Consider the following 25,546-nt stretch of genomic DNA (forward strand, 5'->3'; position numbering starts at 1 on the left):
ACGGCCGGGAGTACGTCGGTTAGATTAGATTATAATGAGATCCTCATCGATGATCATGAGAGAACTTGAACCTCCTCCATATATCGCCCGTCGCTTGATTAAGTACCTCCGCGAGAATGAGCCTCGAAAAGATCTCCAACAACAAGGCTTTCGGCGGTGAGCTCGTCAAGTACAAGTTCCTGGTGCGTCCCATCTGCCCATCTCGACACCTCGCGACAGCGCTGATTGACGCCTGCAAATTGGGACCGCGCGAACCCAGTCTGCTGCGCTCGGCGGGCTGAACGCGAACTTCAACCTCTTCCTCCCCGCGAACGCGGCTAACGCGAAGGTGCCATTGCTCATCTACCTCTCCGGGCTCACTTGCACCGAGGATAACGGGTGCGCACCTTGCTCTCTCCCGCTCTCTTACGCTGCTCACGCGCGTGCCAACGCCACACTTATGCAGCGCGCAGAAGGGCGGCTTTCTGGGCGATGCGGCCAAGGAGGGTATTGCGCTCTTGTTCCCCGACACCTCCCCGAGGGGCGCAGGCGTCGAGGGCGAGGACGATGACTGGGACTTTGGCACCGGTATGTGCTTGCGTCGTTCCTGGGAAGCCACTCCCGAAGAGCTTACCATCGAATCGCAGGGGCGGGCTTTTACTTGAACGCGACCAATCCCAAGTACGCCAAGAACTACAACATGCTTACCCACGTCACCGTCGAGCTCCCCGAGGTCATCCAGGCAGCAGGCATCCCGATCGTGCGTCCCGCGCTCTCGCACGCCCGTTCGGATGCGCGCTGATGGGGTGACTCTGCAGGATTTCTCGCGGCAGTCGATCTTCGGTCACTCCATGGGTGGCCACGGCGCGCTGACGTTGTACCTCTCCTCGCAGCTGAGCGGCGCGAAACAGTTCCGTTCCGTCTCCGCGTTCTCGCCCATCTCAAACCCGACCAAATGCCCGTGGGGCCAGAAGGCGTTCAGCGGGTACCTCTCAGGCGGCGTCGAGGAGGCCAGGAATAGGTACGATGCGACAGAGCTCATCTCGAAGATGGGCAAGGAACCGGTGCATGTGCTCATTGACTATGTACGCGCCTGTCTCCTACTATTACGCCCTCTCATCCACTTATTTCATGTGATGATAGGGAACTGGAGACAACTTTTACAAGCAGGGCCAGCTCCTCCCTGAGAACTTCCTGAAGGCAGCTCGCGACGTTGGTTACGACGAGGTTCAAGTGCGCGTGAGAAGCCAGGAAGGTTATGATCACAGCTACTACTTCGTACGCCGCATTGCTGTCTAACGATCTCATCTCTCGCTCAGCTCTTTGTACGTCCTCCAGATCTCAACTTTTGGAGCGGACCACATTCATTGTAAGTTACTGCGACTTTTCTATCGTCGTAGCTGAATATTGCGCACCTAGTCCATGCGAACTTCCTTAAGGCGTGAAGAATTGTGTGCGAATTGTTTAGTGAATGATTTAGGAAGAAGCGGTATGGATGTACGATTGGAGTGTTGTAAACTTTATATGATTATACTCAAGAGAAGTACTTTCTTTGTGATTGGCGCTATAACTTGCTGTGTGCCATACGGTCATCATTGGAGCGCAGGAGTGATATTGGGAACATAATATTGCTTGACATACGGTACAGAATTTGTCACAATGCAAAACGAAACATTCCACGAGTAATCACGGAACAACCATCCAGACATGCAGTACAAAGGGATAAACACAGCAACAGATAGGCGGAGAGGGACAGGAGACAGCGACAGACAACGAGACTAGGGAGTTGATGAGAGGGGAGGCAAGCGCAGCAAAGACTCCCATGAGAGCAATCTGAACAGCGAATAATTTCACAGCGGAGGGGAGGCGGTTCCAGATCGCTTTCTTTGCGGCTGTCTTCTATGCAGCACCGATACGCTCGTTGTAGGCGGCTTCCAGCTCGGCCAGTTCTGAGAGGAACCAATCACTCTGGAGAGCATGGAATACTGTCGCACGGTGGAGGTAATCATAGACGAGAAGGTGACTGCAGAGGGCTTGTGCTGGTTGAAAAGTAAGTTCAGCCACGCAGAAAAACAGAATAAATGAGAAAAATAGAAGAGTTGTAGTTGTCTCGAACCCATGGACGTGAATCGATGATCTGCGTACCATGAGGGATCGAACGCCAGAGCATACCCGGAAACTCCGGCTCGCAATGTACAATCCTCTTCTTAACGATGCAATCGGTCTGCACGGAATTCTGCGATAGTGAGATCTGGGAACCGTCGTCAAGAGGTTCCGATTGTCTGTAGGAGTACCACTCCGACTCCCCCGGCATCTTGTCGTAGTCGAAGGGATGGCCGCCACTGCATGCGCGACCCCCAGCTTATCAGTAAGGAAGCGCATAGCAGAAGGAATACATACGCGAGCATGATGTACATGATGACTCCCGCACTCCAACAGTCTGCAGGCATTCCTACATAGCCAAGGTGCTTGTGATCCAGTGCAAGAATCCCTTCTGGGGGCAGATAGGAGACGGTTCCACAGACGTTGAACGTCTCTTGGTAGGCTTTCGGACGCGCGAGGCCAAAATCTGCAATCTGTATGCGAGGGTATGGACCAGGCGAATGCAGTAGTATGTTCTCAGGCTGCAACAGCCGGCTGTAAGCATCATAGAAGCTCAAAGAAAAGTCGTACCTTGAGGTCTACAGTCGGTTCTCGTCAGATCTGGTCGAAATGTACTATGAGGAACGCACCACGGTGTGATATCTGTCTATCATGTAGATATTTTAATCCCTTCATGAGCTGGTACATGATGTACTTGGCTTCTCCTTCACATAGGCGAGAATCTGTGTGTCCTACGATGTAAGAGAACAGATCTCCACCCGTGCAAAGTTCTAGGAAGATATGGCTTCATCGTAACACAAAGATGAGTATCAGTGCAGCGCTTCAAGTTCAGAACCATACGGACACGAAGCTACTGTTGTAGTTGGCGGCCCAAACCCGGTTGATGTTTGGCTAATCATCAAAATCGTTAGGTTATGCAATGAACTCATAGTCTTCGCAGGTATACCCACGTGGGTGAGACGGAGGAGGATATCAACTTCTTTCATCACTTTCTCAATTTTGTCATTGTTTTTCCGTTTGATACTCTTGCACGCGACCTGTCGATGCTCGGTTGTATCCATGGCGAGGTGGACCGTGGCAAAGCTTCCGCTACCAAGGCAGTGCGATGCCACGAGGTAACGGTCAATACGCTATGGTGCTCGCCATATGCATTATGTTTGTCAGGAGGAATGCTCCTGGTACGAACCTTCGTCTTAGGTGATCGTTCTCTTGGTGGTGTGGGGTCGAATATGTTTGTATTCTGTGACGGTGGCTTCTCCAAGAGTATGCATTCGAACTCTGATGAGTGGAGTAGTTCAGTGTAGTGTCGCATCGGGACAGGGACAAGCAAACTTTGTGAATGTGGTATCTCAACAACATCACCGTCCATAAGAATCACGGAGGTCTTTCGAATTTTGTGACTGTTCAGGATAAGCCCGTTGGTTGAGAAGTCCTAGATGTTATCTCCGTTCATGCTTTGACCAGATCCTCAGTGATAGGCTCTCACTTGACACGACAATATAATTCCTCCGTCGCTTGATTTAACGCTAAATCAAGATGAATATGATCAGACATGGAACAAAGGCAGCACAAGAGGAAAACGCACGCATATAGTTTGCAATGCAGGCTAGAAACGACGAGATCTGGGACGACGTAAGAGCTGTAACGGGTATCTTATAGCAAGCTTCTCGAATAAGTCCGCATAAGTCATACCAAGATGGATGCCTTCCGATGGTGAGAGACCGGTCCACATGCAACAGGAGGGCTAGGTTCGCATGGCCAGAGTAAGTAGCTTCGCTGAAAACGGGACGGAACGTGACATACCTTCTCTATTCCCATCCTTGTTTACGGTCACAAGCTTCGCGCATGCACCTGTTGATCTCGACCAATCCGGGTGTATGGGTGCGGGTGGTGTGCGACTACCGCTTCCGCTGGCTGTGGTAGAGTCCGACTCGGAACAAGATTCGAAAGATTTGGCAATTATCGCTGGCATGGCACAAATAAAATATTCTTGAAACCAGTTGTTCCGGATTAGCACCGAGGCGAAGGTCGGAAAACAAGAAGAAAGACTGGCCGCAGACGCGTGGGTGGCGTCGCGTCACGCGATCACGTGCAACTGCAATATGGTTCACTGGTTGGATTCAAAGCATCATTTCACGGATAATATCTAGAGCTACAGGATAAGTGAGCGATACCCAGGAGATCAATCGTAACCTTTCCCGCTCCTGTGCTTCACTCTCTTCATCTTCTTATGGTGCTTCTTCCCTGCTCCCAACTCACTCCCAGCATTCGCCAACACAGCGGCGATTCGCGCTCTCCTTCCAGATATTGCAGACCCGTCATCGGCGACAGAATTTTGGTGCGGGTACAACTTCATCCTCGCCACATCCTGTCCATGTCGCGCCGACCCTTGGACATGGGGAAGCAGGGATATGGGAGCGTTACTCGCAAAAAATGCTTGATCAATATTGCGAGACTTCAGGCCTGAGCCAAGAACACCATTTGAAGGCGTAGATGAGTCTGACTGTGGAGTGTCGCCTGTCGGTACAAACGTATCGGCACCTTTGACGACGCGCGTGGTCGGGGCCCGTTTCTTGCCAAGGGCACGCAATAGCGCTAATTGTCGCGTCTCTTCGTTGAACTCGTCCTCAGGAACACCTGGTGGAGGGTGACAGTAGAGCAGCTTGGCATTAACGTAATCTTTGAGGATGTGTCGTGCAGCCAGAGCTTCGTCAGGGTTGCCCTGTCCCGAGCGCATGAAACCTCGCGCGACTGAACACAGCGTCAGAGACAATTGTCGAGTGTGTGTGAGAGGTAAACTCACTCGCATATGCCACTAGCAAGTCTGATGGTGTGATCGTACCATCTCCTCCATCCTCAACGCTTCCTGTCCTGATAGATAATCCGTAAGTTGCATCCAGTACTTCCTTAGGGGTCCTCATGACGACCAGCGCTGCAGGCCCTGTGTGCTCTCTCATCTGATCAATCGGCAAAACGCCATCACAAACCAGATCGGCTTTCGTTGTCGTGAACTGAGGAAAGACAAGACCAGGGCAGTCACACAGCATCAGCGAGGGCGACAGGTTAATGGTCTGGAAGTGTTTTGTTTTTCCAGGCGTAGATGACACGCTGACTTTCTTCTCACCCAAAAGTGAGTTGATAGTGCTCGACTTGCCAACATTTGGGTATCCAACAAGCCCGACCACGAGCGTCGTAGGATGGTTACCAGAAGAATCGCTGAAAGCTGCCGTAACGTCAAAAATGCACCTCCTAGAAACTGCTACAGACTCACTTGAGAGATCAGGCGCCATCTTAGCAAACAGATCCTCAAGTTCTAATACAGTTAGGATTCTTGCTCTTGGGTCCTGTTTCTGCGCAGGATCTTCTTGTAAAGGTAGGTATAAGTCATCTTCATCTGACTCTTCCGCAGGGACCTCAGCAGACCCCTCTTGGAAAATGTCCGCCGACTTCTGCGCATCTTGACCTTCGCTGTCGTCACCAGACACCTCTGAACGCTCAGCAACTTCTCCACTGGACTCTGAATCGTCGGTTTCGCTCTCGCTCTCGTCATCGTGGTTCAGTGATTGAGAGTTTTCCTCCGCTTCTTTCTTCGCTGCCATTTGCTGTAACGCTGTAGCATTGGCGGCAGAGAAGAAGGCATGCCGAACACCTTGCTGATCAAAGTAATCCGCCCATTGCCGCCTTGACGACGACGAAACAAAACCGCAATGAGCATGGCGGGGTGTCATCACTCTATGAACGTACCTCTGGTTACTGGTCAACAAATCAGCCTTGTTGATGAGCAGAAGGCTCCTCCGCTTCCCCTTACCAGTACCCTGCTCTCCTTCCGCACCTTCGACGTCTTCGACGTAGGACTCGAGATCTTCACATCGAAACCGGAGTGGATTCCGCGCGTCAACAATCTGCACAATCAAATGCGAGCGCTCGAGCACGCGCCATAGCTGCCTCCAGACCTCTAGATTGCGCTCGAATGGTGTGAGAAGGAAGTTGTCTCGCTCCTGAAGTCTAAGTGACGGAATAAAAACAACGTAGCTCTGAGAGACAATGCAGAAACGCACTCTGCCAATCCTCTTCTCCATTCCAGAAACGCATCCTTCTCCTGCCTGTCTAGCTGCGCAGTGGTCATGTTCTTCGTCCATGGCGGCCTCCGCGGCACTCTTAACCGCAGCTTGTTCTCTTGGTGCTTCCGCAGTGTGCTCTTCTCCTCCTCGTCCGTCAGGAGGTACGGATTGTGCTGCGATCCGGCAGTGGCATTAATAATTTTGACGTTACGGCGCTCTGAGACACGGCTTATGAGTAAACAAGGAAACCCTGAGAGAAATATCGTTGAATATACCAGCCGTGAACTGTGTCCCAGCAAGCTGAGCAGTGCTGAGAAACTCGTCGAGGTCGCCCTCTTGTGTGATCGATTGGAGACGGGTCGTATGTTCGAGATCGGTGGTATACTGCCCACCGCATCGTGTTAACGAGATGCCAGTAACATGAAGGGCGTCGCGAACTCACAAGCTCCCCCGTCTCCCGTGCTCTGTGTGCATCCTTGACCTTCTTGTTGATGATAGCGCGCCCTAGTCCGCTAGGATTGTGGTTTCTACCTTTCACAGGTGGCTAATCAGAGTGCATCAATACACGACAAGCATACTTTTTTAAATTACTCACCATAGTCTACAGCTCGAAACAGGCGGCGGAAAGAGGGCGTTATAACTTATACGCACTCACTGGCAGACTGGGATCTGAGAGATTTCTCGCTCGATCGACTTGCGGAGTACTCCGAGGAACCGCATCAGGCCGTAGGTAACCCAACAAGGCAGGTAACGTAGTTCGTGTAATCTGCACCCCTTTTCCCTCTACTAGTGTTATGTATGAGGTCGATGATCTCACAGGTATCGAACGCTGGGCACATCGTCCAGTTTCAATGTGAGAACCAAAATACTTATGACTTATGATCATAGTGATTGCCAGTGGCAACATCACAACACCAGGAAGCTGGGAATATACTTCACTTCGATCACTCACGAACGAGACTCCGCATCCGAAACATGAAAATGGTGAGCAACGTATATTCCCTAAACCACTTTATACACGCATACACACAAGTCCGCGAAGTTCTGCTGAAGGCTAAGCTCGGAGACAGGCCTACAATTTTATACCGGAGGAGGCAAGTTGGGCCTGACTGCGGGTGACCTGATATCAGCACCTCACGAATTACCCACCTGAGATACAACCTACCAGCGTCGATCCAGAGCGGCTGGTCGGTGCCGTTGGCGTTCGGGGTGACGGTGAGAATGTAGGTCGTGTCGAACGCGCCGGCGGCCCAGACGGAGAAGCCGACCATGTTCGGGTATGCCGACTTGACGTACGCCAGCTCCTCATACAGGCTAAGTAGAACCGAGTCAAGCTTCATGTGTCTTCCGCTTGAATGGACAGACGTACTATTCCTCGCAACTCGCTGTGTTGCCACCGCCAGTCTCGCTCAGGATGGCCTGACGACCGCCGTACTGAAGAAGGAAGGTAACAAGGTCTTCCATGACTACCGTGTTGTTCTGGTAACAGGGTAAGTACGTTATCGAAATGTCGTAGAGTCACCGTTGACGCACCGTGACACACTCAGCGTGGGTACCACTGTTGTCGTAGTCGAGGTACTTGTGAACTACATTCAGGTGTTCAGCGCCAGCGATAGCATTTCATTTACAGAAGTAAGTTACCGTCAAAGATGAGCTTGTCCGTGTTGCCGTACAGCGGGTCCGTAACCTCGGCAAGGAGCGGGCCAGCGCCGGTAGGGAAAGTCTGTGCTGATGTGTAGTTCGAACCGGGGAGGAGGAGGTAGTTCGTAGCACCAGTCCCACGGATCGCGCTTACGACATATTGCACGCTGTCCACCCATGTGGGAATGTCCAGATCGTGGGGCTCGTTCATGAGACCACTGGGAGAGTGGTGAGTGAAGCGAAATAATTGCACGGTCTGTGAGGTACTGACAAGATGAGCCGATCGTTGGTGCCATACTTCTCAGCTAGCTGAGTCCAAATAGACGCGTATTGCTCATTCGTGGGACCGCCCTGTGCGATGATACCACCGTCCCAGCGGGCATAGTTGTGCTATATAGATCGAATGTAAGAGAAAACGTGTAATGTGCAACTTGAAATCACGAACCAGATCTACAATGATGTACGAGTCTGTACTGGAATTGAGAGCATACTGAACAGTGGTATCGTACTGTTCGAAGAAGCTCTCGTTGATGGCACCACCGAGAGTGGGTGTCATGAGTTGCCATGCTGGAAACTTCTCAGATTGAAATTTCAGCTATGATAAGATCGAACGTACCGAAGGCTTTGAAATACCGGCACGAGTTTTCAAGTCACACGGGCAGATGAAAAATCGAAGGCGACTTACGAATGCGGTATAGGTTGGCACCCTCGGAAGAGAAATGAGCATACTCATATGAAGGGGGAGTGGCGCCTACATAAACCGTTCAGCGGGAAAGACAGCAGCGAGAGATCCTGCACTGACCAGTGCCAGAGAAACTGCCGTTGGTGGTCTATGCCAAGATGGTCGATCGATAAATTATGGTCGGACTCGAAGCGAAATAGGAGCACTCACCACTGTGAAGTCATAACCGGCGGTGTTCACACCACCGAGACGAATAGGGAACTGCTGAGCCAAAGCTGCGGATGCCGCAGCGAGGAGAGCTGTAGCGTACTTCATATTGCAGTGGGGTGTAGGGAGGATGTAAGATGCATATAACGCCCTTTATAGTACCAGGCCATCAGGAGAGTCATTTTGGTAGCAACGATCTTCGACGTAGCATAATCAAGGGAAGATTGGAGAAACCGGACAATTTGCGGGGATTCGATGCTCATGTGTGCAGCAACGCGTACCGCTGTTTTAGTCACAAGCAGAGAAAGGAGCAGTCGACACATGGCAGTATGGGAGAATCTCTACCTGGTACGGTTGAAATGAACTTGCGAGAATAGTACGTCCGCACTGCCAGCGGTTCGTCATCTTGCAGGTTCACGTCTGGCCACCGCTAACTAGTAGTTCGTTTACCGATTGGCGAGAATTAATCAAGTCATAGAGGATCAAAGTCTTTGATGGTCAAAGTCCTCGACGATCAAGTTGGTAGAGGTAGTTACTGGAAGTACTAGCGGGTGAGCTCGTCACGACGGTGTGGTCGAAATCATGATGAGTTGAACGCGATCACATGCGTTCGGAGCATCTTCGGAGATCTATGCCTCGTTTACACAAGCCACTGCAGTATTGAAACATCCTCTGCCAATCCTCTGCTACTAGTACTTACCGCCAATATTGCATGTCGAACGCCACTAGGCCCATCTACGCCCTCTACAGGTCTCTCATCCGCGAAGTTCGCTTGCTTCCGACTGAATATCTTCGGCGAGTCCCTCATCACATGCATTCTCATCTTCCTGACGGCCGCTCCCAGCCAGTTCTTCCGCCTCAAGCTCAGTGACGATGTCCGAGCAGCACTCGACTCCAAGGATGCTCGCTTGCAGAAAGGTCGGGTAAAACGAATGCGGCAGGTGATGATGACCTTCCCAAGCTTCCATCGTGTGCACTCATTCATTCGCCACAGATCCAACGCAAGCTACAAGCAGCGAACTTAGGCCGCAGGCGCGAATTTGATCACGTCTTGGATTTAGCCTATGGAAGGAAAGGAAAGCTCAGGGCGGAAATCCTGCAAGTACGCTTCGTTTGTCACACCACGAGAAAGTGCTACTGACCCACGCTCTGCAGCCTCTGCTCACCGACCCAAAGGCCCCCCTTCCGGCGCGCATGATCCACAACGTAGAGCGATCTCGCCCACCCGCCTATTCAAAGGAGCTGACTACGCTTCTCACAACCGCCTACTCGCGCACGACCAAGGCTCTGACGCTGAAGGCGCTGCAACACCCGCACACCCTGCCTCCGCGCGCTGACCCGAGTACGAACGACGCCAAGTTCATGGGCCCACTGAGCAAACGCAGGGAAGTGAACATCCGTTGGAAGTTCTTCACCGAGCAGCACAAGAGGGTGCATCCTCCGCTGCAAGTCGTTCTTGAGGAGCGGACGGAGTCTGGCGACGTCGTGCACAAGACCGACAGCAGTTCTGTGTTGCGCGCCGGCATCCGCCCCGTCGGCCTGCAGGGCTCAGGTGTGTTCGAGGAAGTGCAAGCTCTAGCGGCCTCGCGTCCTCGTCGGCGGAGTGCGCATGGGAAGCCATATCCAGACAGTCACGCATCACAGCCAGACTTCAGGTCGCACCTGCCGCACAGGTTTTTACGGAGGCGATTCCAGTTTCTCTTGGGTCGGCTGCCTGTTATGACATACCGCAGAGCCATGCCGGGCGATTCGACATCAAACGCCGGAAAGTATGAGGTATCGTTGGCACCGAATTCACGCAACTACAACCAGAAATGGTCGCTTACGGTCTTACCTGACGCGGACTCCACAGACCTGGCATGGTTGCATGCGGCACAAGACGATCAGCACAGGCGGAAGGAGGCAAGCAGGAAGAGACGAGAAGAGGCACGAGCCAGGGCTGCCTCAAGCCAAAATAACTCAGACACCAGCACGAGTGTTCCTCCTGAGCGTACCATTCCTCCGAAAAATAAAGTCAATAAATAGCTACACAGTGTGATGAGCCCCCCCAGCTCTGCCGTACGGTATGTCATGCGCTGTCCGCAGAATTTTCCAACTCAAGTCCGTGCAGATCGATTACATACATGTTGTAGTTACGGTCTGTCGCTTGGGCTACACCGTCAGGCTCGGTGGGATCGACACCGCATTGCAGATCCAGCATCGTCTTGTATTCATCAAAACTGTACTCTTGCTTCTGACGAACGCTATCCAGCATGTCCTGCAGAAAAAATAGATGTCAGGCACAGATCGATGTGTAAAAAGTTGGACTTCTCACCTGAGGCGAGAGCATGAATAGAGAGTAGTAACGTTTAGCCCGCTCGAATTCCCCATCATAGCTATCCTCGGTGATCGTCTTAATGTTCTGTTGCAAAGCCAGGATATTCCGCATCATCTTCTTGATGCCAAAGGCATTCGCGGAACGAATATAGCGGGCATTCGAGATGAGGAGGTGCTCCAATAGTTGACCTAAGCCTTCGAAGACAAATCTGTAGTGGCGCTGAGCATACACGCTTCCTTTGTAAGCTCCTGTGAATGCTTACCGTCGCTCTGTCTCGGGAAGTGTCGACGAAATACAGTCGTCACACTTGCTCAGCTCTGCATTCAGGTCGATAATGTAGGGATCGGGCTCTGAAACTTCGCGCTCTGCACGGTATATTCCCTACGGCCACGTCATAATTTAAGACAGCTTAAATTTGTCTAGGATGAATCATACTCACACGGCGGAGCGCGAGCTCAAGATGATGCATGGCGCGACAGCGGATATCGATCCGGATGCTGTACAGAATAAGTTCAGCGAGCTGGGCGTATGTCATGCTCAGTGCTTGGAAGCGGCTGCATCATCCCAAAATTACCTAGAGTCAGCATGGGAAGGATAAAATTACACGAAGACTGACAGAGCCATTGCCGACGAGAGGGGAAGGCTCAACGGTTCGTTCGGTTGCACGGGCGCAATGGCCGGTAAGTATGGCGTGTAAGGCGTGATCGCGCTCGCGGGGTTCAAGTTCAATGGAGTTGTCGGCGACAGCGCGTGCTCAGGCGCTGACTTCATGGTGTTCAACTCGGCCGTGAACCACGTCTGGTCAAAAGGTCAGCGCGATGGGTCTTCAGGTCGGGACGGCCAGGCTTACAACACTCCGATAAAGACTGGCAAGCGCGGAGAGATTTCGCACCGACGGAATCAGATCCTCGTTGCCTACCGACTGTTCTCCGAGGATATTCTGTTGAAGATGCGTCTCCTGCCGACAGAGCTGGTACTTCTTCATAGTGTCATGGTCAGTCTGCACGTGTTTATACAGCTCTGACAGACATGGACCGAGCTCCGCTCTCTGCGCCCACTGCGCTGCCAGTGCCACGCGCAGGCCGTTACCAGATGTACTGTCGTCCCGGACCACCATCAGGTCGCTGAAGCGGTCGCTGCAGCGCTGGTAGAATTGGCCGATGACAGTGAGGATGAGTCGAGAGTAGTTCTCTCGGTGGAAGGGAGTCGTTCGGAGCATGGCGCACAATGAGTTGATCAGTGCCATTAACTGCACGCTGGCCTGGATACAACGTATGCATAAGGCGTAAGTCAGGAGAGTATACAGTGGGGCTCACTTTAGTAAGGGGTTGTGGTGAGAATCGGGTGGATGCAGAATCCGACTCGAAGGCATCTAGATCTACATGGCACATATAATTCTGCTACAGAGGCAAATTGGTAAAAAGCCTACCAGTCACTGTTTGGTGGAACAGCAAGGAAACCTTATCCTCCAGCTGAGGTAGATATACTTTCAGTACAAAATCATCAAGCAATACACTCGACGACCGGGCAGCCTCCAGGCCAGCAGGCAGGATATCCGCTATCCGGTCCAAAAATGCCAGCGTAGGCTGGAAGAGAAGGGTGACATGGAAAGCATCTGGGTGAACAAGCAATCTGTGGTGCTGACCGGTACCCAGCAGTCGGTCATCCGTTCCCACCGCCGAGAGTGTAGCTTGGACAGCATTCTCCGACAATCCTTGCACGAGGCCCGGCACGGTGTCTTTCAGCACACGGGTCAGATCATCTTCGTGCACTCGCAGGACATTCGCCGCAAACTTCGGATCCGTGTCGGCGAAACGGAAGACAGGCTGTAATGACAAATGTGGATCAACATTGAATAATCAGGGTACAAAATACTAACCTTCGACCTGTCTCGGCTGAATTTACCCTCGCGGAGGACTTCGTTGATCGATGAAATTGGATTCCGTCCGGACACCGCACTTTGCTCTTCGTCTGTCACGTAGTCGGTAAGAAGAGTTCGAACCTGCGGAAAGGTCAGCATACAAGGTTATTCTTGAATCACATGGAACCATACCTCGGCCTGTACTGGCATCCAGACTTCTGCGAGAGGGAAAAGGGAGCCAGGTTTGGCACCGGAAGAATCCCTGAAATCTCGTCTCTGCAGAGTCAGCAGCGAGAGGCATGACTCACGTCAGCAAGGCACATAGCACGAGTAGGCTCACTCACTGAGCCTATCCGGTTCGCTACTTCATACACGATTCGTAAGCCCTGTGCAACAGCATCAAGCTTGGAGTATAATGTCCAGAGGAAGTCTCGCAGAGTCTCCTGGTCACCAAACTTCGTAGACGACTCCAGTGCTGTCAGTCGTAAGCTCGTAGCGTTTAAATGTACGTTTCGCCCATGTGTCAGTGAATGCGCCGCGGCAGGTACGACCGAGACACCAGCAATACCAGAGCCAAGACCCATACTACCCGTTGACGTCCCAGGAGCAGTGAGCAGCAACATGTTGTCCAATCTTGACGGCCCTGACGCAGCAACTAACATAGAGCCTCTCCGTCCGACCTCTGCGCGGTCTTCGACTTCGGCTATGGTGATATCCACCAGAGCATATATTTCCCCCGGTAATTTCTGCGCCACAACATCGAGACTATTGCCTAGCTTGCCAAGCACAGCTAGCGACTCGAGGAGTGTCTCGATATACCCAAATGAGTCAGCCTCCGGATTTCTAGAAGGTGGCGGCTGTGTCATAACAGATCCGAAGGTGGTCGCAATTCCAGTAGGAAGCCCAGCGGTAGGCAAAGAAGTCAATGACGGACCAGTAGACAGTCCCAATGCTGACGTGCTTGCGGACGCCGACATTCCCATCCCGGATGTGCTGTTGTGGAAACTCTGCTCATCCACATCAAATGGAGGGTCATTGGGTCGCAGTGCAAGGTCATCAAGAAAACGACGCAGCCGAGAGGAGCGCGATGACGTTGGCGAGATCGGTGATGATGTCAATGAGGGAGGCTGTTTGACTTCCGACACGAAGCCCTCTTCTTCGAATTCAATCTTTGCGACTAGGGATACGTAAATGTAAGGCACTCTTGACTTAAAGTTCGACTCACACGTCTGTTGAGCAGGGGTATAGACTGCCCATCGAGACTCGCACCAGAAGGACTTGAGATACAAGTGGCTATGCAGTTCATCAATTAGAATCTCTCTTAGCGCCTGCAGCGAGACATAATAAGTGTTGCTGCCAATGAGTGCCGATGCTTACGCACCACTTCCTGAGTGTTCAGGTAATTTCGCAGATCAGAGACGGCACCGATTTCAAGCATATCCTGCTTGTTGATCAGCTTCATACTCCGCACAAGGAGGACCGCTGCCTGCAGTAGGCGCTTCTCGGATATCAGACTTTCCAGGAGGTCAGGAACCGATCTCAAATGTTCACTGGAGACACGACCATCAGTTCACCATCACGTAGTACGTGCAGCGAGTTTTCTTGACACACATCTGATCGAGTATTCGCATCATTTCTTCCACTGTCTGGCTCCTTGACCACAGCTGTACGAGGTCAGCACGTTTCTTCCCGAGCGTATCCTTTGCTTCTAGCAAAGCGGTTCGAGCTTCTGCGATTTGCGTTTGCGTGACATCGAGATGGTTGACCAAAGCTGTGTGATGCGGGAGAGCACCAGCAAACGCCTCATAATGCTCTAAATGCAGACGCGGGAAGGGTGGACAAAATGCATGAATTGGCACGAACATTGAGACTGCGACAATGCAACGCACTATCGACCGATCCCTTCAATGCTTTAGACAGCATATTTTTTGTCCGCAGGAAAGAGTCCACATCTCTTCCTAGGGAAGATTCGTCCAGAAGTTGCAGAGCAAGGTCCACGGGGTTGAACTTCGGACACTGAGCTTCGTAAACTCAAACGAAGATAAATGACTTACATCCTGGTCGATGAGGATGCCCCACTCGTCCTTAATATCATCGAGCACAGCTATAGACGCAAAGGAGGTCTCAATCATACGTTCCGTCGAGATATAACTCCATGCACAGCAGGACGCGTTGCATGCACCGCAGCACTGAGCATTACGTACCGTCGATATCTCCTGCTCTTGCCTTGCCGCTGGCCTTCAACCCCGGCGTTTTAGCTCTCAGCTTTCGCTGGCGGGCTTTCTGATCTTCCATCTCTTGTCTTCTCTGCTTTGCGTACTCTTCCTCCACCACGTCATCTTCTGACATTTTTCTCCTCCGACCGAAGCTCTGAAATGCAGCCACGGCGGCGAGAGACGTAGGAGACAGCTCCGAAGTATCCGACATAGGTGAGATCGGAGACATAGCAGGGGCCCCACCGTATCTATATTGCCCATTCGCCGAGTTGGGTGGGACGAGCGAGATTGCGCCGTTATTGCGGGGCCTAGGGGGCAAGTAAGGCTCTTCGCGTACAGTCTCTACGTCGTACGGGTTCCTGGACTCGCGTGTTCCGCGCGACTCCAACGAGGCGCGGTCGGACGCAGAGTATTCGGACACCTGACGATCCCCACGATCCCTGAGACCGGACCTCAATGGACGTCTGGGCGAAGTAGAGAGAGGGGAATCGCGGCTCGGGGTGGTTGGGCGGGATGGGGTGCGGTTGAGCTGGAGAGGCCTGATGGCCGACGCAGAGCCGGAAGCGCCATTAATATTGTTTTCGTGTATGCGCGAGGGAGGGCGGCGAGATTTAGGCTCTGCGGAGAAGCCAGGCGTGCGAGACATCGAGCAGTCAGTCGTGAAGACACTCCAGTTCGCGAAGCGCTCGCAGTTGGCCGCAGTGCAGTTGCCATAACGAGCCTCCATGACTTCCTCTCAAACGCTGCAGAGATGTCTCAATCTTCATGGCGACACTGCCTCCGTTCTTGAGATCCCCGGCGCAGTGTGCACACCCAAATTCGTACATAAACGCGAGTTTCTACCATGACAGATTCAAAGCATCTGTACACGCTCTGTGGTGGCCGTCACGCGTTGAGCACCCGCGTACAGTGCTCGTCTTCATACCAGGTTTGTGGTGGTGCAGAAGCAATGTTCTGTCACACTCACACGAATTCCAAACATTCAGGTAATCCTGGCCTGGTGGATTTCTACACTCCCTTCTTGACGGCCATCCATGACGCGTCGGAGGGTAAGATACCAATCCTTGCTCATGCTCATATCGGACACACGCCGGGGTTCACAATCCTCCATGATCCGCCAAAGTTCGGCTTGACTGCTCAAGTTGTAAGCGCTATCGAGGCTGTGGATGCTGTGGAACGTACATTTGGAGAGACAACGCAGGTCGTCGTTGCTGGTCACAGCATAGGGTCATGGATTGCTTTGCAAGTCCGTCTTGGTTGAGAGTGTTTCTGTGTGTGCCACTAATGATTTGGACATCCAGGTCCTCAAAGCTAGACCTGACACCGTGTCGTCCGTGTTGCTCTTATTTCCCACCATCGCACACATCGCAAACACGCCGAACGGTCGCGTACTCTCTGTGAACACGGGCATTTCCTTCATTACAGGCTCTTAGACTAATTCGGATTTTCGAAGCCGCTATTTCGTCCACCGTTGCCATACATCATCTCGTGCATAAGTATCCTGCTATGGCTTATGCCCCTCCGAATTCTATGGTTGCTGAACAAGGACTGGCCGCTTGCGCGAGTTCGGGTCCTCCGCGCACTAACGCACTCTCCATCCTCGATATATTCATGTCTCACTATGGCACATGATGAAATACAGCTTGTTCGAGAGCTCGATGCTCCCCTTATGCAAGAGTTTAGACACCGCCTGCACCTCTTCTTCGCCGAGCAGGATGGCTGGGTTGGTCCGGACCAACGAGAGCTTATATTGCGTACCTTCGATGCGGATCCGGGATCGGTAAAGGTGGTTCACGGACGCAGAGATATTCCTCACGCGTTTTGCATCAGTGAGTTGACCTTTCACACACCTCCGGCAATAGACGGTGATGGTTGACGTTATCACTGCGCAGACCACGGAGCAGAGGTAGCCGCGCAGTGCTTTGAGTGGCTCAAGTCAGGCGATTTCTTATGAGTGAATTTTGGCCGGCGAGATGCTTGGATTCCCCTTCTTCCTGCCGCTAGATAAATGCTTGGAGAATAGACTGTCCTTTCATCGGTGTATGTTGCTCTACGGGGATTACTATCCTGAGTTGTGTAAGGTCGAGTACGACGGTTTTCTTGGCAGTCTCCTTATAGTGGTAGGTTGGGTGGATATGCAGAGTGTAGAAGTCAGTAAAGCCGAAATTGCTCTGTGGAGGTAGATGGTAGTCCCCTCCTTATCACCGCAGCACGGATGGGTTCAATACTGGCTTCTTCAGAATTGAACATCTCGAGAAGTTTCAGAAGAAACAGTCAACTGTGTTCAAGAAGGGAAAGGAGCAAGCGGGACGTACAATACACTGGAAGGACGGAACACTATCTCCGAAAAGTCAGCGTGTAATATTTGCAAGGATAGAAGGAGATACTAGAGGGCCCCAAAAAGATTGCGCCAGGCAGGATTGAGGAAGACATGATGCCAACAAATGAGCCGGCTGTCGTTCGCAAGCTGACAGAATAGACTGAGCCAATTCTAGTGGGACATGACATGTACTTCTGAACATTAGACATTCTCGTATACGTAGTTTGCAAGGTTTGTACGGCTTGGTATATCGCAGCGCCGAGATGCACATTTCACTGCATCGAATTTGAGCTGCTGCCGGTATGAACAGGAGAAGATGGCATCCAATGATATATTGTACACTTTGATACTGCTCGATCGTACATTGCGTCGTGTCGTGGGAGAGTAGCGTCCAGCACATGTCTGGTCAGGCTCTGTTCCATGTGCTCTCGATGTTTGAGACGCCTACAGGGAGAGCTGCCTGAGAAGTGCACAGATGAGATCAAGGTTATCGTGTGCAAGTATGACTGACCCTCTCATCGTAGTCGACCCACTCTCCTTCATCCAGATCAACTTCATTGAACACGGTGCCCGACTCAATACCGACGCATTTCCAAATACCCTAAATGATGCGATTGATAATATTACTCAGAACCATTTTGTGTAATTACTTACCCTGGGGTCAAATCCGACGAACTCCAACCCGCGGCAATCTAAAGTAATGAGTGGTGCAAACTGACCGTTGACGTCCGCCGAATACGATTGCGGGACAGCGCCCGGCTCAAACTTAGCAGAAGACTCGCGCTTGCACAGGCCACATCTCCAGACGAAGTGTGCCTTATTTCTTTTCCCAGAAGAAAGTTCACGTTCTTCCTGAAACGGAGGTTCTAGCCAAACTAGGAAAGGATGTGTTGCAAAACTTACCTGGCGATTGACAGAAACGAATTTGGGATGAACTTCGTTGCAGCTTGTGCATTTCACCTAGGGAATGAACACGGTGTGGCTGAGATGAGCAGATCTGGAGCTGCACGCGTACATACCTGAAAAAAATACTCAAAGGCGTCTGAGGCAGGAACAAGGTCTGTGACATTCTCGAGATCGGCCTTGATGGAGAGAGTGAGATGCTTGTGGGGAGTGAGCGAAGGATTGGCAGAGAAAGTGGTGTTGAAGCCTTACAACCATCGTACTGAGGAGAGCAAGTCCGACTTGATCGAGATCTGGAGTTTACCGGAGGCGTTCATGCTCAGTTTGGAAATTTTGCCGATTCGCGTTTCATGCCCGGTCACCCATCCATGGCGCTCTCAGCAACATGTAGACTCCCTTTGCCTCCTCTGCGTGCGCGTTACTTCCACTGCTCTTCTGCTGTGCACGCTCGGAGGAGGCAAAACAAAGCGTCTGTCTGGAAGCGTTCAGGTGGCATTGAGATTGGCGAAGAAGTCCTCGAAGAAAGCGCAGAGGGTATAGACTCCAGCGTCGCCGGACACCTCAGGCTGCAGCAGGAGCGCCAGGATCTGTACTACATGCGCCTTATTGAACACGAAATACCCAGACTCGTCGGTATGTGTTTCCGCACGATCGTGTCACACACCGGTGCATATCGTATTTATCCTTAGCTTACCGCCAACTGTTCGTGCCTCCAAGTTCGTCAACACCTCTGATCGTTCGTTCAATCTCGTTTGGAGGAGAGGAGCATCCGGCAGTGCAGAAGCGCACCATAGTTGTACCGATTTCACATCTCCCGTTGAGGGACGCGTCTGCAATACATAAATTCAAAGTCCTCGCTGGTCCCAGATGGTCACCAGAACCTCCACGAGATTCCGGAATTGGACTGAACGAGGGTGATGAAGAGCATGGATACTTCAAGATCTCTTGCGAAGACTTCCCGAAGGCTGCTATGAACCTCAAATGGGCCAGCGACGCTCTGGATCGAATGCTAGCAGAAGCAAATGTGCGTAACTAGATATGCAGATTGGTGAATTCTCCCTGAGCACCCTTTCCGCAACAGAACGGTGAGGATAAGTTTGCAGATGTGCCGCTGGATACCCGACACATCGAGTCGAAGGTGCGGAAAGCCAAGAAGGGAGACCATGTCTATGGCCGCGGGGGAAAGCGTCCGTCAATCAGAGATTTCCCCAAAGAATGGCTCCCCGTGTTAAGGAGTGCAACGCCGGAGGCCACAGAGGTTGGTGGTTCTTCGGATACGCCATGACTGTCCCTTGAGATCCGGGATTCCCCGTCTTCGACCGTGAGCAGACCACCTTTCTAGGTGATCAACTTTAACTAATGTTGTGGTTCGGTTAGTTGGTACTACCAGGTGGGAAGTGACCCAATAGTGCATGATCGCTATCTCCTGCGAATTCTGCTTCGCCCCAATTCACCAAAAATACGTAGTAAACTACAATTGTCCCTAACATCTTGGACATGCAATTTGAATGTGATATTCCATGGGGAATAGTACATGGTCTGCAACTCGCAAGCTGGACGTGATTCGGGCGTGACAACGGAGTTATAGATTTTGAATTTGGACTGGTGGATTGTTTTGCAGCCACTTTTGGTGGCTACATCTTTCATTACACTTGAGGATCCAAGTCAACATACTGAGGAGAATATAATAAGCTTCTCCAGCTTCGATCTTCCGTACAAGTACAAATCTGAAGCCAAAAAATTTGGATAATTCGTCACGCGTCATGGCTAGGTAGGTAGGTATATTACTGGCTTGGGTCCCAGTCAGGAACGCCGCGTTGTTACTGTAATAAGTACATGCACGACGCGAATTGTGTAGTATACTACTAAAAGCTAAAAAGTGTCCAACACAGTACTAATCAATCTCGATAGAATGCTCGTGAGATTCGGATCTGCAAAACTTCCGATAGATGACCGCGTGCGACACGTGATGATAGCAATGTTATCGACGACCTCGACGGCCCCGACGGGCGTACGGTTAACCAGCTATCGGTCCTTTTGCAGTTCGACGCACTCCCGTGCATCAAAGAGCCGTCACGCGTACAACGTTCGACCGCCACGTCAGGACGCCTCCGCTCTTCTTGTTCGTTATGAATCACCGGAGGCTCACCCCAATGAAACCTTCGAACAAATCGGTGTCCCTAGGCACATATCCATCGCGTTACGGAAAGCATTTCCTTCTGTGACACATCCTACCCAGACACAGAGGGAACTTATTCCTGCTATCTTAAAGGGCAACGATGTGTTCTTGAAGGATCACACAGGAACGGGCAAGTGAGCAACCCAGGATTTGGAAAGTTCCACAGCTGTCTAATGTTGTCGCAACCTTAGGTCGTTTGGGATGCTGTTAGCACTCTTGAGCCAACGAAGGAAAGCTCCGAGGGACAACCATGGTTTTCCCATTACATCGCTGGTCGTTGTTCCTCACCGAGACTTGGCGTACCAACTTCTGGACTGGATGGAACGGATTCACGCGCATTTGCCTGAGAAGGACCTTGCATTCCTTGTCCAGGTGCTCGTGCGGAACTCTGCCATCAGTTTGGGTGACCAGATATCCAGACTTCGTCAATTGCCTCCGCATATACTCATCGGTACACCCAACGCGCTGGTTGATGTGTTACAGGAAGACTCGTCAGCTCTGAAGTTACCCACTCTATCGACGGTTGTGGTGGACGAAATTGATTACCTGGTGGAGAGTCCGCCACTGCATGAAGACAAGTACAAGGCTCTGAAAATTCATAGACGAATACAAAAACACCCGGGTCCAACGCGACAAATTCTGGATCAAATCTACGAGCGGCCCAAAGAGACCGGACCAAAACATGGGTGGCAACCGCCGATAGAGGAAAGTAAACAAATCATGACTTACGGCATGAACCGCCCGCAATTAGTTATGTCGAGTGCGACATTCAGAGCACACTCGGCTTTCCTGGAAACTGCCGCTGCGTGGCTGGTAGGCCGACGAGACCGAGTGGTCAGAGTGACGGGTTCGCCGGATATAACGAGCGAAACGATGAAGCATGAAGCCGCACAAACTCTGGGAGGGAAGTCTGTCCGACACTATGTTCTGATAGTCTCACCAGAAGGAGACATAGCCAATATTGAAGGAGCCGAAGAACCGTGTGCACTCGCGGAGGCACCAAACTTGGAAGTGAATCCACGGTCTGACATTGACATCGATGGTTCCACAGCATCACATTCGCCGCCGGATAGTGGTTTAATCATGTCAGAATCCTTGGAGATAGAGCCCATTAATGGTATGTTTTTCGGCGCTGCAAAGTGTGTCGTCATCTGATCGAATGACAGAATTTGAAGATATGCCTCTTCCATTCAACCATAACTTACTGGAAGCAATTGCTGAAGCATTTGCACTGGACGTACCTCGTGTCGCTCTTCTGGTGTTACCTTCTTCAGCACCACTCAAGAGGGTCGTGAACGAATTGCGGAGGTTCGGCGTGGACGCGCGTGGATTGGACGTCGCTGGCAGCGAAACCGGAGGTGCTTACTTGATGGACGGAAGTGCGGCTGGCGCCGCAGAAAACCCTACCTTGCTTGTATGCACCTTCGCGTCGACGCGCGGATTGGACCTGCCTACTTTAAGCCATGTCTTCATCTTGGGTGCACCAGAAGATATTTCTGTGGAATCGTACGCGGATTTGTACCTACATGCAGCAGGACGGGTGGGCCGGTTCGGACGTAGCGGGAAGGTGATCAATGTTGTGGAGGCGCGGTACTGGGACAGGAAGGAAAGGAAGTGGAAGGATCAGCCAGAGAGAATTCGCAGGGTGTTCAAACGGATAGGTATCAAGGCAACGAAATACTCGCATTTTGATTGATTATATATAGAGTTGTCTCTTTTTTTCTCACATCGGTGGTGGTTTCCTCACAGAGTCACAATATTGACTAGTGTGGCTACTGATAACGCTGGGAGTAAAGTCGGACCGAGAAACGCGCGGCGAGGAGACCACGATAGCAATACGGCACGTGTTCGACTCCAGTACTCACTATGACAGCGGCTGGCCAGCGGCCAGCCCAAACGCCAGTCGGTATGTTCTCCCCATATCATACCCTCCAATAGCCGCGGCTCCTCTCCTCCCCCCCATCATGTCGGTCACAAACGGTAGGCGCACACCCGCCCTCCTATGGGCCGCTCTTTGGGTCGCATTTAGTCTCCTCGCCGTGGTGTCTGCACAGAACTCCTCTTCCCCCTCTTCCCAGGCATCTTCGTCTGCGCCATCCTCGTCGACGCCATCCCTTTCGTTGACCACCAGCTCCGTTACTATCACTACCACCCTTCAATCTGGCTCACTCAGCATCCCGTTGACCACTGTAATCCCCACCGTTTACAATGTCACAGTCACCCCGAACGCGACCTCATCCACTCCCACCAACACGACTAGTAGTTCCTCAAGTACCCCCTCAGCGACACCCATCGTTCTCGACACCAAGATCGATCCCGGCTTTGGCGTCCTTGGCGCACTCCTCATATTGACTGGCCTTCCAAGCGCCTTCCTCGGACACAAGAATCGCTGGTCATCCTACTTCATCATCGGCTTCTACACCTTCGCGCTCGTATGTCTTGTGCTCATCCTCCGTTTCGGTGTCATGGAGGAAATCAACCCTCCATCCGAAACTCTCCGAGGTCTATTCGTCCTTTCCTGCGGGATCGCCGGGATTGCTGGAGGGGGTTTTGCTATATTCTTCTGGAAGGTCACCAATTACTTCGTCGGCGCATGGGGTGGCTTCGCACTTGCCTTGTGGATTCAATGTTTCAGAAACGGTGGTTTGATCTGGACCATCGGCTACAGGTGGATTATGTATATTGGTGCGTGTGCAGGCCTCGTGCTGCTCTACACAACTAAACTAACGTTTAACAGCTCTCAGCGCGATTGGTTTCATTCTCTGCACGATCCCTAAAATCCACTATCATGTCTTACTGGTTTCCACTGCGTTTGTTGGCGCATCGGCCTTCATGCTAGGAGTCGACTGCTATACCACTGCAGGACTTAAGGAGGTGAGCCCCCTACTTGTTCCTGACTTCTACCGAGACCAACGGTGGCGCTAGTTCTATTTGTGGAACCTGGGCTTTCGATCCATATTCACGAAATTCACGAGTAACGGCATCAAGTTCCCCGTATCGCAGACGATGGAGATTGAGCTTGGCCTTATGGGCGCGGTCTCTCTGATGGGGATGGCCGTTCAGTTCCAGGTCTTCAAAGTATTACGGCGGAAGCTCAAAGAAATTCAGGTGGAACAGCGACGGCGGAACGAAGAGGCAGAGGATCGGGCCGCTCAGACGTTTGTCGACGTGGAGCGCGAGAAGGAAGCATGGGAGCGGGAGCATCCTACACTCGGCAAACACGGTCGCATGGACAGCGGGTTATCCGGTTCTCCGCTGATAAATGAAAAGGACTCAGCGACTCACACCCCCGACGAACGTCGGTCTTCCGGATTCACATTGGTCGGTAGCCCGCGGCAGCGCTATCAGTCTGGAGTTTCAGAATTCCTCGCTGCTCCTACTCCTAGTGAGGAACTGAACCGCTCGGCTAATAAAGCCCTACAAAGCCCAGGAGCTTTACCGGTGCTGGATCTTGGTAACGATATTGAGAGCGATGTTCCCCAGGACTACATATCCATCTTCGACGAACCGAAGGGCTCCAAAAATGTGAAGGACACGAGGGAGAGCACCGCGGCTCAGCTGGATGAACTGAAGCGCAAGGAAGAACTGTTGGCTGAGATCCAAACAATACGCAAATCCATTGATGTCTTGAAGGCCGACACACCTGCGCCATCTAGCTCTTCCGATTCTCGTCAGCTTTCATTGACGTCCAAGCATACGCTTAGCCTCGACTACCTTGGTGCACCACCTCCGTCGCACCTCCGACCTCCTCGACAAGCTGATCCCCGCGGCCGGGTGCAATCCATGGAATTATCGTCGTTGTTTCATTCGCTAGATCATAGCTCCCCCGTCGACAGGCCCACTAGCGTTCCGTTGCAGGATGAGCATTGGAATTCCTACATCCGTGACCGGAAGCTGCTGCAACCACCGTCCGGCATCACGGCTCCCATCGCTACCACTCCAATCTGCCCAATTCCAAGAATACCCGTCTCTCCGGCTGTGGCGGAAGCCTTGATAGAACGTCAGCGACTCGAGAGCATTGTTTCCCATAACCCTTTGGATCGCCCGACGCCTGAGGGATTGCTTGGTATACCGAGAGAGCAGTCATCGTCGCGCAAGGACGACTCCTTGGAAGACGTTCCCTTAGTCCTGAGAGCGCATACTCAGCACAAGAAGGCAAGCTCCCAGGGCCACATTCCCGTCACTATCCTTCCTCCGCAGAAGCCTGTCGCAGCCGCAAGACCAGACAGTCCTGAGAGGATTCGTACACGAACGTTTGAGGAGCTGGCCGAGCGCCATCGCGAGAAGATGAGAGAGCTGCAGGAACCCCTTACACGAGCTGAGAAGGAACAGGCGGATATCCGGGATGCTAAGGGCCGATGGGAGAAGGCGATGGCGATGGAGAAGCAGCAGGTGGCCAAGCGACGTGCGGAGAAGGCTGCTGCACTCAACAAGGAAGTAGGGAAGCGCACCAAGGCCGCAGAGCTCGAAGTCTCCGGCCGCCAGTCGGTGACATTGGCCGATTCGAACAGAGTGCCTAGTCATTCTCGCTCTCTCAGCGTAGACGTCCTCGCCAGCGTACCTGCACCTGCGTCTTCCAAGCGAATGTCGATGATGAAAGTCGAAGATTGGCAGAAACATCAGCAAGATCTAGAGATGGGCCTGCGTTCCGTCGACGATAAGGCGTCGAAGCACAAGTCTGGGGTGCCGTTCCCTGATTTCCAAGAACGACCTACCGATGCCATGGATCACCGCTGCATTTCGGTAGCCCGGGATCCCCCCAACTGAACGGTTGCGCCTGTAGCGATCTTTGATCTGCACGAGACGCAGACGACGGTTCGTTGTATTATCAAGAAGAGACTGGACTTTATTAGGATTGTGGACAGATTTTCTGCACATTGACACTCACATGTTGTTACCGCATTCTGCATTGGATGACCATGGACACTTACACTCGGACTGGTACTCTACACACATCATCGTTCCCATCGATTCAATCGTGGTACTGCACGTACGTAGGCACCTGTGATATATCTAAGAGTTAGTCTGGCTAACCCTAGTTCGGGGTTTTCCTGACCCTCCCGCCCCGCGGGTACGA

At 52.1% G+C, this 25,546-nt stretch overlaps 12 protein-coding genes across 12 annotated transcripts; 6 read left to right on the forward strand and 6 right to left on the reverse strand.

Moving 5' to 3' along the window:
- Positions 1-116: 116 nt before the first annotated feature.
- On the forward strand, positions 117-1,424 carry SCP_0106910 (S-formylglutathione hydrolase; the record flags this gene model as incomplete). The annotated part of the gene is made up of 8 exons (XM_027752921.1): positions 117-182; positions 260-378; positions 446-567; positions 627-739; positions 798-1,064; positions 1,123-1,257; positions 1,318-1,348; positions 1,399-1,424. 8 exons carry the CDS (start codon positions 117-119, stop codon positions 1,422-1,424), a joined length of 879 nt encoding a protein of 292 aa, XP_027608722.1.
- Positions 1,425-1,878: 454 nt separating this feature from the next.
- Positions 1,879-2,396, reverse strand: SCP_0106920 (hypothetical protein; the record flags this gene model as incomplete). Its single annotated transcript, XM_027752922.1, has 3 exons — positions 1,879-2,018; positions 2,125-2,321; positions 2,380-2,396. 3 exons carry the CDS (start codon positions 2,394-2,396, stop codon positions 1,879-1,881), a joined length of 354 nt encoding a protein of 117 aa, XP_027608723.1.
- Positions 2,397-2,625: 229 nt separating this feature from the next.
- SCP_0106930 (Meiosis-specific serine/threonine-protein kinase mek1) lies at positions 2,626-4,054 on the reverse strand (the record flags this gene model as incomplete). Its single annotated transcript, XM_027752923.1, has 10 exons — positions 2,626-2,660; positions 2,712-2,866; positions 2,927-2,973; positions 3,033-3,212; positions 3,269-3,360; positions 3,415-3,514; positions 3,569-3,608; positions 3,668-3,721; positions 3,775-3,826; positions 3,886-4,054. The coding sequence occupies 10 exons, from the start codon at positions 4,052-4,054 to the stop codon at positions 2,626-2,628; spliced, it is 924 nt and encodes a 307-aa protein (XP_027608724.1).
- A 210-nt stretch (positions 4,055-4,264) lies between these two features.
- Positions 4,265-6,741, reverse strand: SCP_0106940 (Large subunit GTPase 1; the record flags this gene model as incomplete). The annotated part of the gene is made up of 8 exons (XM_027752924.1): positions 4,265-4,833; positions 4,886-5,305; positions 5,354-5,763; positions 5,827-6,087; positions 6,141-6,360; positions 6,419-6,527; positions 6,586-6,687; positions 6,739-6,741. 8 exons carry the CDS (start codon positions 6,739-6,741, stop codon positions 4,265-4,267), a joined length of 2,094 nt encoding a protein of 697 aa, XP_027608725.1.
- Positions 6,742-7,223: 482 nt separating this feature from the next.
- On the reverse strand, positions 7,224-8,781 carry SCP_0106950 (Manganese dependent endoglucanase Eg5A; the record flags this gene model as incomplete). Its single annotated transcript, XM_027752925.1, has 11 exons — positions 7,224-7,252; positions 7,309-7,457; positions 7,513-7,622; positions 7,677-7,729; positions 7,785-8,002; positions 8,056-8,174; positions 8,230-8,351; positions 8,401-8,406; positions 8,470-8,535; positions 8,587-8,614; positions 8,677-8,781. 11 exons carry the CDS (start codon positions 8,779-8,781, stop codon positions 7,224-7,226), a joined length of 1,005 nt encoding a protein of 334 aa, XP_027608726.1.
- A 604-nt stretch (positions 8,782-9,385) lies between these two features.
- Positions 9,386-10,631, forward strand: SCP_0106960 (hypothetical protein; the record flags this gene model as incomplete). The annotated part of the gene is made up of 5 exons (XM_027752926.1): positions 9,386-9,468; positions 9,518-9,614; positions 9,668-9,775; positions 9,829-10,442; positions 10,526-10,631. 5 exons carry the CDS (start codon positions 9,386-9,388, stop codon positions 10,629-10,631), a joined length of 1,008 nt encoding a protein of 335 aa, XP_027608727.1.
- Positions 10,632-10,741: 110 nt separating this feature from the next.
- SCP_0106970 (hypothetical protein) lies at positions 10,742-15,794 on the reverse strand (the record flags this gene model as incomplete). The annotated part of the gene is made up of 17 exons (XM_027752927.1): positions 10,742-10,930; positions 10,988-11,198; positions 11,253-11,371; positions 11,430-11,544; positions 11,607-11,788; positions 11,841-12,251; positions 12,307-12,368; positions 12,420-12,816; positions 12,870-12,992; positions 13,044-13,127; positions 13,196-14,028; positions 14,077-14,179; positions 14,233-14,401; positions 14,463-14,664; positions 14,741-14,858; positions 14,906-14,955; positions 15,056-15,794. 17 exons carry the CDS (start codon positions 15,792-15,794, stop codon positions 10,742-10,744), a joined length of 4,107 nt encoding a protein of 1,368 aa, XP_027608728.1.
- Positions 15,795-15,832: 38 nt separating this feature from the next.
- On the forward strand, positions 15,833-17,021 carry SCP_0106980 (hypothetical protein; the record flags this gene model as incomplete). The annotated part of the gene is made up of 5 exons (XM_027752928.1): positions 15,833-15,995; positions 16,054-16,313; positions 16,369-16,464; positions 16,521-16,896; positions 16,960-17,021. The coding sequence occupies 5 exons, from the start codon at positions 15,833-15,835 to the stop codon at positions 17,019-17,021; spliced, it is 957 nt and encodes a 318-aa protein (XP_027608729.1).
- A 772-nt stretch (positions 17,022-17,793) lies between these two features.
- On the reverse strand, positions 17,794-18,548 carry SCP_0106990 (UPF0587 protein; the record flags this gene model as incomplete). Its single annotated transcript, XM_027752929.1, has 6 exons — positions 17,794-17,847; positions 17,899-17,988; positions 18,042-18,239; positions 18,291-18,347; positions 18,407-18,490; positions 18,543-18,548. The coding sequence occupies 6 exons, from the start codon at positions 18,546-18,548 to the stop codon at positions 17,794-17,796; spliced, it is 489 nt and encodes a 162-aa protein (XP_027608730.1).
- Positions 18,549-18,886: 338 nt separating this feature from the next.
- SCP_0107000 (hypothetical protein) lies at positions 18,887-19,575 on the forward strand (the record flags this gene model as incomplete). The annotated part of the gene is made up of 3 exons (XM_027752930.1): positions 18,887-18,923; positions 18,980-19,314; positions 19,372-19,575. 3 exons carry the CDS (start codon positions 18,887-18,889, stop codon positions 19,573-19,575), a joined length of 576 nt encoding a protein of 191 aa, XP_027608731.1.
- A 693-nt stretch (positions 19,576-20,268) lies between these two features.
- SCP_0107010 (predicted protein) lies at positions 20,269-22,165 on the forward strand (the record flags this gene model as incomplete). The annotated part of the gene is made up of 3 exons (XM_027752931.1): positions 20,269-20,603; positions 20,661-21,586; positions 21,636-22,165. The coding sequence occupies 3 exons, from the start codon at positions 20,269-20,271 to the stop codon at positions 22,163-22,165; spliced, it is 1,791 nt and encodes a 596-aa protein (XP_027608732.1).
- A 268-nt stretch (positions 22,166-22,433) lies between these two features.
- SCP_0107020 (predicted protein) lies at positions 22,434-25,236 on the forward strand (the record flags this gene model as incomplete). The annotated part of the gene is made up of 3 exons (XM_027752932.1): positions 22,434-23,154; positions 23,207-23,343; positions 23,395-25,236. 3 exons carry the CDS (start codon positions 22,434-22,436, stop codon positions 25,234-25,236), a joined length of 2,700 nt encoding a protein of 899 aa, XP_027608733.1.
- Between the last annotated feature and the right edge of the window lie 310 nt (positions 25,237-25,546).

This window comes from Sparassis crispa, assembly GCF_003851025.1.
Source record: "Sparassis crispa DNA, contig_000000F, whole genome shotgun sequence".
In the NCBI taxonomy this organism is placed as follows: Eukaryota; Fungi; Basidiomycota; class Agaricomycetes; order Polyporales; family Sparassidaceae; genus Sparassis; species Sparassis crispa.